Source organism: Cololabis saira, chromosome 13 (assembly GCF_033807715.1).
Source record: "Cololabis saira isolate AMF1-May2022 chromosome 13, fColSai1.1, whole genome shotgun sequence".
In the NCBI taxonomy this organism is placed as follows: domain Eukaryota; kingdom Metazoa; phylum Chordata; class Actinopteri; order Beloniformes; family Belonidae; genus Cololabis; species Cololabis saira.
Window position 1 is genome coordinate 20,441,236 of NC_084599.1, and position 13,216 is coordinate 20,454,451.

At 40.9% G+C, this 13,216-nt stretch overlaps 2 protein-coding genes across 5 annotated transcripts in view; one reads left to right on the top strand and one right to left on the bottom strand.

Annotated features, from left to right (window-relative positions):
• tpm4a (tropomyosin 4a) overlaps positions 1 to 8,369 on the top strand; it is a 28,091-nt gene extending 19,722 nt beyond the window's left edge. For 2 of the 4 annotated variants that reach the window (XM_061738217.1, XM_061738220.1), the window contains 7 exons: positions 3,476 to 3,609; positions 3,754 to 3,871; positions 3,966 to 4,036; positions 4,125 to 4,200; positions 5,091 to 5,153; positions 5,534 to 5,603; positions 7,057 to 8,369. In XM_061738217.1, the coding sequence (XP_061594201.1) occupies positions 3,476 to 3,609; positions 3,754 to 3,871; positions 3,966 to 4,036; positions 4,125 to 4,200; positions 5,091 to 5,153; positions 5,534 to 5,603; positions 7,057 to 7,139 (615 nt within the window). In that variant the 3' untranslated portion in view covers positions 7,140 to 8,369. Of the gene's footprint in view, positions 1 to 3,475; positions 3,610 to 3,753; positions 3,872 to 3,965; positions 4,037 to 4,124; positions 4,201 to 5,090; positions 5,154 to 5,533; positions 5,604 to 6,260; positions 6,487 to 7,056 lie in introns of those variants that run through there. The other 2 variants (XM_061738216.1, XM_061738218.1) reach the window with 1 other exon arrangement.
• LOC133458392 (small ribosomal subunit protein eS27-like) lies at positions 8,105 to 9,691 on the bottom strand. The gene is made up of 4 exons (XM_061738221.1): positions 9,572 to 9,691; positions 9,036 to 9,144; positions 8,830 to 8,940; positions 8,105 to 8,737 (listed from the first exon to the last, which is right to left on the bottom strand). Exons 1-4 carry the CDS (start codon positions 9,575 to 9,577, stop codon positions 8,709 to 8,711), a joined length of 255 nt encoding a protein of 84 aa, XP_061594205.1. The 5' UTR covers positions 9,578 to 9,691; the 3' UTR covers positions 8,105 to 8,708.
• Between the last annotated feature and the right edge of the window lie 3,525 nt (positions 9,692 to 13,216).

Consider the following 13,216-nt stretch of genomic DNA (forward strand, 5'->3'; position numbering starts at 1 on the left):
TACCGTTTTCAGCAGAGTACATGAATTTGTCCCATTCTGATGTAAAACTATTGGGTTTAAAAAAAATTTAGATTTCATATTCCTTCTGAACTGATGTTTTAATAGTTTTTTTTTCGTCATAAATTCCTACCACCAGTCCAACGACAAAGAGTTGCCATCACTATGGAAGCGGTTTTCCTGGCCACTAGCCGGTCACTTAGCTGTTAAAACGCAAAGAACCAGTTTTATATTAGACAGGCTGATAATTGCCTCAGCTAGAGATGACAATTGTTACTTTTGGTCAGTGGAGTGCCTCCGTTTTATTGTCTCCTGATGAACAAGGATAGGAATTTGATCCCGTCATGTCATCAAGCTGAAAGAAACAAAGTTTTGCTCCTAAATGTTCAACTACAGTTTTAGGAATACAGATGGGAAAAAATATACGTGGTAAAACACCCATTAGCATGGCAACAGGTCTGCTGGAGGAGCTACTGTGTCAGGGAGCTGCTGTAACATCATAAAACCTTGATACGAGAGCGGTTTCATGTCCTCTATTATCTTACACATGCTTATGTGTGTTTTTGTGAGCATCTGTGCCCATTTTTACAGTGTTAACCCACCACAAGCATTCTCTGTAGTTTGTTTACCATATAAGGCAGTTTGTGTCCCAGGCAGCTGGAGAATGCAAAAGTGGGTGCTAAAGGAAGGGGCACGGCCAGAGAGATGAACGGAGAATACCAGCTTTGAAAGAAAGATAATCAAAGGGAGGAAATGAAAGGATGTTGACTAGCAGACTTCCTGTCACCTTTTTCAAGATCCTCGTTTAAGTGATGCTACTACTGCCTTTAATAGAAGTTTTTGGTTCAGTTCTTGTTTCTTGTGACGTGTCTCAACAATGCTGCTGGTATGTGTTACAAAAAAAAAATATGTAATGATTTATTTTTTTTTGAAAGCAAGAGGAAAATAATGTGCTTAAAGCAGCACCCTCAGGTCTTATAGCTTCCTCTCTTCCTTGCTCTATCGTGGGGATTGAGAACATGTATCATAAACACACATAATCTCCATGTCATGCCGTTCATGTGTTGGGGGAATCCCCAACCCACTTCCTTCATAATCCTCCAGTACATATTTATGTGTGTATCATAAAGGAACCATTATAGGTTTTTTTTTTTTTGTACTTAGTTTTATTTGAACATTTTATTGAGCAGAAAACTACACGGTTGCTGGCTGGTAATTACGTGTGTTTGTGTGTGTGTTTGTGTTTGAGAGGCAGGCTGTCAGAACAAAAATCCTTTTTATTTTTGAATGTTTACAGAGCGTTTGTGAATCAGATCTGGCCCCGTAGCTACCCCGAAGCACATGAATAGCATGTTTGTTTGTCTGCAGATGGTATTCTTCACAGCACATTTTTCTAAATCCTGTACACAGGGATTTACAGTATCTGTTATTTCAGGCTCCAACTTAATCCTGCAAACATTTTTCTCTGGCCAGATGTAGTGTTGACAGACGCAGACCTGTGCACTGATTAGGATTCAAGATGTTTCAAGCAATTTTATGTTTTTCTTTTTTTTTTTTGTCTCTTGATTCATTCATACGGTCTTTGATCAGGGTTTCCTCTGTCGTGTGCTGACTGGTGTAAGACACACCAACGATAGTTTGACAGACATTTCCTGTCTCGTATATAGTGGCCTCCCCTGGTATTCCTGCATTGAGTGAGGGGAAAAAGCCGGGGAGAGATTGAAGAGGGGATAAAAAGATCAGTGGAAAGACTGACCAGCTACTCCACAGCCTGAGATGAAATAGAGTTGAGGTGGAGAAAATTTTCAATAATTAAAAAGAAGCCAGCTTCCAACAGGCAGAAAAAAAATGCTTTCCTCTCCCTAACTGTTAAGTCGATGACAGAATGGAAATCTGGACTGGAATGAAGCCCCCCCCTCTCCTTTCTTTCTCTCCGTACAAACAAACTTCATACCTCTTTTCCATAGAGATCTGTTCTTCTCTTTCCTCCCCATTGCTATTACTGTCTCTTTAGTCTTAGCAATGTTGTGCAGACTGACTCACCCACCTCCCAAAATGAACGGCAGACACTTTTTGACTGTTGATCTGACTTCTCGACTAGCTAATGAGTCACTGACCTACTAACTGCAGTTCTGCACACTGTAGTGTCTCTTGTAACGTCTCCACAGCTGGGTCCTTTTTAAGAATTAGGGAGGTGACTTGTGCGACCGGTTCAGCCTTGTAACCGTGCAACGGGGCAGTTGGGTTGTGCTGTTTCAACTTACTGGTTATAAATTTAAATTTCGCTCGTGAACAGTCTCTTTGTCTGCTATTAAGACCAGCAGACTGGTTTGCAGTTTGAATGTGGCCCCTAAGGAGATGATTGGTTAAACCCTTTTTTCCGATGGAGGAAATTCTTGTGTACTTGTCTGTTTGCTTTCTTTTTCCTCTCTCTAGGCCTTTGTTTACAAAGGGCACATGAGAAAAACCCCTGCTTGCCTGAATTCTGCATTTATCTTTACCGGAAATTGAGTTGTTGTAAGAGTTTCATTCGGATCTAAAGTTCTGAGATCTTCAGATATTAAAAGTGGATTACTCTCTCCAGTCCTAGTGTTTATTACAGGTAGGCGCTGCAACTTTAGGAAATTCCACGAATACCTCCAGCTGCTTCATTTTACTTATTATCCGTCTACTGTTGATTTGTCGGGGAAAAACAACCCCCGAGTAATTGGCCTATGTGCACATATGGCGCAGTATTTTATAGTTCAGACTTCTTCTGTCAGAGGAGAGTTAGGATGTTAGAATGATAAGGCAAAATATTTCCCTGTAGTCATAGCAACCAGGTTAAACTTAAACATCCATCACATGTAATTTCTGAATAGGTGCTGTGTGTTGGCCTTGGTTTGTGTGTTTGTGCAGGTGCTTTCAAGGACGGCCATATCTTATTTTGCCCTGAGAAGTTGAACAATGGAAAATACAAAGGTTATGAAATGTGTATTGTCTAAAATATACAACAATGATTCTTAAGTTTAGTAAGAATAATTACTAAATACAAAAAACAGGGAGAAAGTTGTTGATTTTTTTTTTGGGGGGGGGGTTCCTTTTTAAAATCAGAAGTGGTTTGGTGAAATGTTTTGCTTCAGTTTGGCAGAAAGTCACCACAGCCAGAAGGAACGTCGCTATACAGTCTCCTAACGAGATGCTCTTGAATTAAAAACGTTCTTATTTATCCTCTTATGATGGTTTGAGTATCTTGCAACCAAACTGAGAAAGTGGAATGCGAATCAAAACCTTTTCATTTTGTTAAACACAGATAATAAAAACCGTTCAAGTCCTTCTCATATTTTAGTTTAGTTGGCTTTTTTACTTTTCTCCTCAGGCCATCGCCCTTTTGGGTCTCTTCCTTGTCTTCCTGTTTCACAGCAGGAAACAGGATGGAGGTTCGATGAATGAATGAATGACTTCACGTTCTCTTCCTTTCCTCCATTTTGTTTCTCAGGCCGAGGGAGATGTAGCAGCTCTGAACCGTAGGATCCAGCTGGTGGAGGAAGAGTTGGACCGTGCCCAGGAAAGGCTGGCCACGGCGCTGCAGAAGCTGGAGGAGGCAGAGAAGGCTGCAGACGAGAGTGAGAGGTCAGCTTTTTTCTTTTTTGTTTCACTTCATTCAAACATTTAGCTTTCTCAAAATTATTGATGAAGGGGAATATTTTCAAGGACTTCTCCGAGGGGGGAAAAAAAGTAACTGTCTTCTACGTTTATGGTGTCTGGCCTGATCAGAGGGATGAAGGTGATTGAGAACAGAGCGATGAAGGACGAGGAGAAGATGGAGATTCAGGAGATGCAGCTGAAAGAGGCCAAACACATTGCAGAGGAGGCCGACCGTAAATATGAGGAGGTGAGGCTTAGGGGTTGGCAGCTGGAACCAGTCTTGCCTTATTCTGATTTATACTCTGCTTGAAGTTCAAACAATTCTCCCTTTTTTGTTTCAGGTGGCCCGTAAGCTGGTGATCTTGGAGGGCGACCTGGAAAGAGCTGAGGAGAGAGCGGAGGTCTCAGAATGGTAAACACCAGTAAAGGCACAGAAATACACAAGCGCCTACATATATGCTTCACAATGAAACCAAGCGTGTCTCGGTTTCTCTGCACAGTAAAGCCAGTGACCTCGAGGAGGAGCTGAAAAATGTGACCAACAACCTGAAGTCCTTAGAAGCCCAGTCTGAGAAGGTGAGCACCAATCAGGAAGCTTGATATCCACTGAAGGAACAGAAATATGAACAATTCCTATAAACGTGTTCTCATATTGGGTTCACTTGTGGGGTTTTCCCACTAAAGGCGATGTCAATCTTGTTTTTATTCAGTGATGTTCAAGATTAGATGTCAATGGGATGCTTTTAAGAACTCAAAATCAGTAAAACAAGATTTTGCAACCACAGGCCACGAAGCACACAGCTTTCAGTTTCTTTCACAAACACGCGTGCAACTTAAATATATGCAGTGATGTTGAACTGTTTTCTGGTATCACATCAGATATACCTTGTTTACGTTCCCTCTGAGTTGCTCCAGTGAAAACAATTCTACACTTGAACATTTTTATCTGCAGCTGTGTAACTCAAATCAGGAATATATTGTTTATAGAAAATAGAAATACCACCACAACTTCGCCGTTTTTTTCACAGTCATGTGTTTACACTGCGACTTATCCATATGCATAATTCACGGCGGGCTCTTACAGACGGGGTTAGTAACCACGAAGGGTGTGTCACCATTTTCTTCCCCCTTTGCCACATTCCTTCTCAAGCCCAGACATGCAGCATGACGGCCTGCCAAGTTAATCATGTGACCACTTTCCCGTAGCATTATACAGTAATACTTTAGCTTTGCTCAGTCAGACCCGTCATGGATGGCATCATGGTCCAACGTGTTCCCAGAACAGGCCAACACCTTCTCTGGTACATGCCAAGGATTTATGTTCATACGTCACACCTTCTTGCTGCCAGGGCTGTCCTAACCACGGGATGATGTTCACACCAGATGCAAGCTAAAACAAGTGTAAACCCATTTTGTGATTCTGTCACTGATAAGGTTTTGTTTTTGTTTTGTTTCTCTGTCAACAGTACTCGGAAAAGGAGGACAAATACGAGGAGGAAATCAAAGTTCTCACTGACAAACTGAAGGAGGTGAGATCCAAATTGTTTTGATTCCACGGGGAAAGGAGCTGATCTCATGCGTTTCAACTGAGAATTATGCTTTTTCTTGACTTTCATGCGTTTGAGTGTGTTGGCATCAGCCACCCTCTCCCTGCAGTTCTTTGGTTTTTCATGACAATACATGATTTAAAAAACGATCGCATGCTTAATGGCACAAATTCCTTCAGCTGAATTGATGCCTGTTGGTTTATTAGACTCGTATATGAGTGCGTGTAAACGTTAAATGTGAAACATGTCATCTTTATAAGAACTCCAGAAGGCACAGAGCGGATTTTGAAAATGTTTCCAGTTGTGCATGTTGCATTCATTTGTTGGAGTTTACCGACATTGTGTGTCTGAATTTCTGCCAGGCTGAAACCCGTGCAGAGTTTGCAGAGAGAACAGTGGCCAAACTGGAAAAGAGCATTGATGACCTGGAAGGTATGAGACAAGTAACATTTTTGTTAAAGCGTTGCTGGATTTACAGACGTTTATTCCACACAATCCAATCACAAATATGCATTTGGTCTGTGACATGACATTGGCAACAAATTGTGTCATCTGATCTGATCGTTTGTTTCATTCTGGTAGGAGATTTTTCTTTGTACATCTTAACACACACATCTGAAATCACTTATATCATTTCTTCAAGTATTGGAAACATTTACTGAGAAGAAGAAAATATTCTGTATGTTACTGAAAGACCCTTGTTTTTTGAAGGGCGAATATTCCATGTCAGCCACACTGCAAAGAGGACAGAATGTGCTCAGATGTTTTTGTAGGTCAGCATTATTTAGCTGATGAACCACAGGGAGCTGACTTTATAAGTTATTGGAGCAGCTTTATGAGACATACAGAACAGGCTTAAACAGTCTAAACTCACCCAGCAAATGTGCTACAAGCCCAGGCAGACGTGCATCATTCTTTCTACAAGCATTCTGCATGTTTGAAAAGTCTGACCTAATTTTTCTTTTTTTTTTTCTTCTTGTCTTCTTCTTCCCTCTGCTCCTTTCTGCCTCCATCTCTCTCTCGCGCTGCTTTTGGCTTGCTTGTGTCGCTGCTGCCCTTGACATCCGCTGTCGAACCCCTCACCTCCAGATGAGCTGTACGCTCAGAAGCTGAAGTACAAGGCCATTAGCGAGGAGCTGGACCATGCCCTCAATGACATGACATCTCTGTAGACATCTTTTGCTCTGTCTGTCTTTGCATCTCATCTTTGTCTGCGGTACTTCTTTTGTTCTCTGTACCTTCTCTCTGCAGAGCAAATGTGCCGGTGTCTTGATACACCAAGAAAAAATACTTGATTAAAATCTTTATTTCCTTCTTTGCAGCTTTTGTTTTTGATTGTTGGTGAAAATGGAGTAGAAACCTTTAATTAAGTAAATAGTTTAGTTTTTTTCTTGTAATGACCTGTTTCAGTGTGCATTGTTTATCTGACTATCAGTTACACAAGGTGAGCATTTCTGTTGAGATTTGACTTTTGGTTGGAGTTAACACACTTTGCACTCTTCTGTGACCTTTTAAAGACACTTAAATAATAATGTTATTAATGGTTTCTGATATGTGAAACCATAAAGTACACACTGATTTAAGCCTAACACAAGTCAGGATATAGAAATGCCAATATTTAAGCACACAAGTCCTCCAATAAGTAAAGTACACTCAGTCTTCAGCAGTTAATGCATGAAAGGCACTTTGTTGTGGCGTGTATTTTTTTTTTGCATGTCGCACAACTGAACCAAAGTATTTATGCAAAACGTCTGCCTAGTAAAACGGTGCCCTGTGCAGCTTTTTCAAGGGATGCTGCAAGGAGAATAAACAGGTTTTACTTAAACAGTATTATTATCTTGCGGTTGGGAATTAACATACCTTTTTCTTCTTTTTACTTCCGCAGATAAATTATCACATGCCAAAGAGGAGAACCTGGGTATGCACAAAGTCTTGGACCAGACCCTGCAGGAACTGAACAGCTTATAAACAGAGAGAGGAAGTAGAAGAGGATGAGATTCGTTGTTAACATTCCATTAAACATTCGACTCCATTCCGTATTTTGAGCTGTAAAATCTTTACTCCCCACATAAAGGGGGATTAACTTAATGCTTGTCCCTTGATGATTTTTTTTTTTTTTTTTTTTTTTTTAAAGTCACAAAACTTTTTTTTTTATTATTTGGATGGGAAATTATTTTGAACCCATTGCCCCCCCCCCTTTTTTCACATCTCCAGCTAGGATTGCAGAAATTCTTCCAAGAAGTTTATTTTTGGCCACATATTTAGAGAGAACCAACAATAAATTGGCCCTGAAAGCCTGAGATTTGTTCTTTGAACCACTGTAACTGGCTAATTTTCACATACTACATGCACATACGTTGCTCTGTCTGATCATTTTCATACATGGCCTTCAAGTGGTGTTGGGTTTGGCTCAATCTGCATCAATGTGGCTCCGAAGTTCCTCCTAGTGGCCATATGAAACAACTGTTTTAATGTCATTACACCACTTAAAAAGAATTTGATCAGTCAGTCATGGCTTTATCATCCTAAATCTGTTTGTTTAAATTGAATAGTGGTGAAATGATTAGATGTCCTGATGGAAAGGTTTCATTTAAAAATACACCACTAAGGCACGTGCTGCTTATGTGCATTAGACTTTTTTTTTCACTTAACTACAAAGTAATGCCTCCTCAGCGCCACTTTATTTTCTACCTGAGCTTGTCGAGGTGAACATTTCTAGTGCGTCAGATTTTCTCTATAATTTTAGCTGTGGAAGTCTGCAGAACATCAGAGTTGTGCGTGTGCACTTTGTGCTGCCTTTCCTTCAGCTTTCCCTGACCACTGATGCCCATCATTTAGCCAATATTGACATTGTTTTAAAACAGATGAGCGAGCCTATCCCTAAACCACTGGAAGTTTAGTCAAGTCTTACATTCCTGGATTCTCATTGTGTATATAGTAGAATAATGTTAGGTATTTGAGAAGTCGCGTTGCTTGGAGTTTTCTTCTTTCTTTTTTTTTCTCCCCCCCCCCTATTTTCACCACCTCCTTTTGTCAGGGGAGCTCTCAAAACCAAAGAAACAGACAATTCGTCAAATGTTTTATTTCCGTTGGTGATGGTCATCGTGGTCTCAGCTCATGTCTCTCATTTGACAAAGACCATTTTGAAATTCCATTCACCACCCCCTCCATGTCAACCTAATAAAATGTTTTACAGAAGTAATGACTCATTTTACATTTTTTCTTCTATTTTGGTGCTATCAAAAAGAAAGAAGTATAAGTGTCTTCAAATCAAGTGCTTTTTCCACATCAAACTACCTCTCATACAATTCATTCCAGCTACCCAAGACCATACTAGCATGTTTCTGCTGATCTGTTACTGACTTTCATAGCTCCTCAATTGCCATATTATGTTGAATCCCAAAAGGATTTGGAATTTTAATCTAATATCAAAATACAGAAATATGGGAGTGTTATGGAGTTGCAACAAGGAGAAAGTTGCTCTGACTCAACACGTTCATTCTGCAACGTCTTGTAGATGTTTCAGCACATTACACCTCAAGAATATTTCTTCCTGAAGGCGCAGCCTGTATGGATAAAAATAATTTCAGTATTTCCTTGCAAGCACAACACAGATTAAAAATGTGTTGTGTAAAATAGAAAATGATGAGGTCATTACCTTCTGTTATTCTGCATTTGCCCCCATGTGGCGAGCAGAGGACTGTGGAGCATCCAGGACAAGCCACCACAGTCTGGGCGTGACTGAAGATGGTGGTGATCCTGTAGCAGCCTATGGTGATGTTACAGATGAGGAAAGCTTTATTTTTTTAGAAATAAGTGAGGGAAGGAAGTTGCAGAAGTTGTGGTGCACAATCCGGTGGCTACCTATGCATTTGACATCCATAAAGAAGGAGTTGGGTCGCTGAACCAGCCTCTTCTTCTTGTGTCTTCTCATCTCCACTGCAAAACTGGGATGCATCAGATCTTTGGCCAGCTGCAACAGAGAACCGAGCATTCTTCAGTCCTCGTCACTCATATTTACTAAATTTACACCAGGGCTTCCAGACAGAGCAGAATAACAGTTGTATTTAGATATATTATACTCTACCGCCCCCTGGAGTCAGGTGAATGCATTACTATTTAGAGCAGCAATACAAACATGTCCAGACAAGTTCATGCACCCTTCCTAACAGATATAGACCAGTATATATGGATTACTAACATCACAATATGTTAATTTGTTTCTAAAAATTTAACATCGCATATCTCCATCCTGTCCGAGAAAAAGTATCCTATTATATTGGATTCCATCTCATTTTTTGTCAGAAAATGTGAGCCGCTGTCTTTTTACTTGGAGCAAATCAGCAATTTCTTACATTTCAAAACAGAAGAAGAAGAAAAAAAATTAGATCTTCACTTACAGACATGTTTACTCAGGTCAACCGTGGCTTTCCCGTCCAATAAAACAACTCAATCGAAAGATTGAGTGCTTTGGTAGATTCCCCTGTGTAACTTGGTCTGATGAAGCTTCACAGTGATGCTCTGAAGGAGACTGAGCAGCATCTCTGGGTTTGGGGGAGGAGCAACTGATCCATTAGGAAAAATAGAAGGGCAGAGTTTATATAAATGTATTAAACTTGTACTGTATTTGAGTATTTCTAGATTTTGGAAATCCACTGTATTTCTGTAGGAATTGGGATACTGTCCGTTGCATTTCACTACATTTAACTTACAGTTCATTCAAGGTCTTAAAAACCTTAAAACATAAAATTGTTTGATGTGGAAATAATCTGTAGATTATTAAAGAACATTTTAGAGTTAGAGCAAGTTTGATCTATTATTTCATGGTGAGTTTTGTAAACTTGTGAGGGCAGAAGGAAAGCCTGGTGGCCCAGGCTCTAATCAGACAAAACAAACAAAAGAACAGTCCTCCTCATAAAATAGTGCATTCTCTTCTAGTTGATTAAACCAAGGGTGATTTTCTAGTCTTGCCAATGGAGCATTTCTGTTTTATTTATGTATCTTCTATCTTCCTGAGAGTCACTGCAGCACAGACTGTTACAGGAGGTCTACGTGAAAGCAAAGAACCTCTAAAATGATTCTTTGAAGAAACTTAAATCATGACCTCTGCAACAATTAATTTCTTTTAGGGGATTAATTAAGTATTTTTGAATTGAATTTGAACTGAATTGTCTTTCTTATCTTTTGATAAGATAGATGAAGAAATGCTTACTCAACCTTTAAATTGGTTAGTCACATTCAATCATATTGCTGAAACTGATCGTCAAAGCTGTATTTTTCCAAATAATCCAGTTTTACTTTATACTTCAAATCTATCGTATTTCATCCCAGCCACTTCACATTTGGCTGCAAACCACTCCAGTTAGAGATGAAGGTCCTGGCCTGATGAAGCCGACAGAACCACATGATCTGCAAGAAACAGGGACCCAATTCTGAGATCACCAAATCGCGCCCAGAAATTCTGTCCATAAAAGTAATGAACACAATAGGAGGTGAAGTGCAGCCTTGGTGGAGGCCAACAGGCTCGACTTACAGGCTCGACTTACAGCCAACAATGCAGACCAAGCGCTGACACTGGATGTAGAGGGACCTGACAGCCTGTATAAGGGATTCTGGCACCCCATACTCCTGGAGAACCCTCCCAAGTCCCAGAGGGACACAGTCGAATGACTTCTCCAATTCCACAAGGTACATGTAGACTGGTTGGGCAAACTCCCATGGCCCCTCGAGGACCCTGCCGAGGGTAGAGCTGGTCCACCGTTCCACAGCCAGGACGAAAACCACACTGCTCCTCTTTAACCCAAGAGTCTATCTTGGATCGGCCAGACCATCCTCTCCAGGAACCGTGAATAGACATTACCAGGAAGGCTGAGGAGCATGATCCCACTATAGTTTGAGCACACCTTTCTGTCCCACTTCTTAAAAAGGGGGATCACCACCCCAGTTGACCAATCCAGGGGCACTGTCCCTGATGTTTGAGTTTGAGTTTATTTCGATCAGCAATCATTGAAAAATGTCCATCCAACAAAACAAAAAAGGGTACATAAGTCTGACCGAAAGGGTTAGGGCTGAAGCTAACGAGCTTATGGATGCCCTAACCTTTATACCATCAAATCATCATATAGCATACGTATATACAGTACGCACACATACACATTGATACAATCATGCCTGCATCTACACCCATATACAGTGCACATACTCATACACATAGATTTTCACACGTACACACATACCTACCACCTATACATATAAATACACATACACAGCTAATACCAAACATAATACCAGAGGTTCAGTTCAATTGCCCCCTAAATCGTCATTATATACCATCATGTCTATCAATATCCAGAGTATTGTTTTTAAATTCTTTTTTGAATTGCGCAATATTTTTACTTTCTTTGATCTTGTCAGGTAACTTATTCCACAGCTTCACCCCATGGAGAGATACACACATGCTTTTCAGAGTAGTATGTACAATCGGTTGTTTAAAATTCCATCTTCCTCTCAGCTCATATCCTCCTCTCTATCACTAAACGTTTTTTGTATATTACCAGGAAGTACATTATTTCGTGCTTTATACAAAATTTGAGTGGTTTTGAACTCAACCAAATCCCAAAATTTCAGTGCCTGTGATTTTAAAAACAGAGCATTTGTGTGTTCATAATATCCTACATTATTAGGGCCCGAGCACCTTCAGTGCGAAGGCCCTATTGTATCTGTAGGAATTTTTTTTTTTCTTTCTTTTTTCTTCTGACGAAAGGAGGGCCTTTTTGCCCCCCTAAACGTGCCCAAAAAGTCACCAAATTTTGCATGCAAGTCAGGCCTGGCGAAAAATTTGATATTTAATGGTTTGCATTAATGGGCGTGGCAAAATGGCTCAACAGCGCCCCCTTGAAAACTTTGTGCCTCAAGCCCCACGATACGGTTTGACGTACATGCACGAAAATCGGTACACACCTGTATCATGGCGCAACTGAAAGAAAAGTCTCTTGGCGTCATGCCCGAAACCGAACAGGAAGTCGGCCATTTTGAATTAGTCGTGTCATTTTGGCAAAATTTATGCCATTCCTTCGAAAGTTAATTCAGCCCGAACTGTAACGTGCCCCCAAGTGTGTTATACATCAAAATGTGCGTCTCCATCCTGCGACAACACGCATTACTTTTCTCTTTCAAAAGCGTTACCGTGGCGGCGCTAGACGCCAAAAAGCGCGCCCACCCTTCATCTGATTGGTTCGACAGAAAAAACTTTGTGCCTCAAGCCCCATAATACGGTTTGACGTACTTGAACGAAAATTGGTACACACCTTTATCATGTCGCAACTAAAAGAAAAGTCTCTTGGCGCCATGGCCGAAACCGAACAGGTAGTCGGCCATTTTGAACATTCTGAATTAATTGCGTAATTTTGGAGCAATATATGCCATTCCTTCGAGAGTTAATTCAGCCCGAACCGTATCGTGAACCCAGATGTGTTATACATCAAAATGTGCGTCTCCATCCTGCGACTACACGCATTACTTTTCTCTTTCAAAAGTGTTACCGTGGCGACGCTAGACGCCAACAAGCGCACCCCCCCTTCATCTGATTGGTCCATATTTGATAGTTCCCCAAAAGGCACCAAATTTGGCATGCAAGCCAGGCCTGGCGATAAATTTGATATTTCATGGTTTGCATTAATGGGCGTGGCAAAATGGCTCAACAGCGCCCCCCGGAAAACTTTGTGCCTCAAGCCCCACAATACGGTTTGACGTACATGCACGAAAATCGCTACACACCTGTATCATGGCACAACTTAAAGAAAAGTCTCTTGGCGTCATGCCCGAAACCGAACAGGAAGTCGGCCATTTTGAATTAGTCGTGTCATTTTGGCAAAATTTATGCCATTCCTTCGAAAGTTAATTCAGCCCGAACTGTAACGTGCCCCCAAGTGTGTTATACATCAAAATGTGCGTCTCCATCCTGCGACAACACGCATTACTTTTCTCTTTCAAAAGCGTTACCGTGGCGGCGCTAGACGCCAAAAAGCGCGCCCACCCTTCATCTG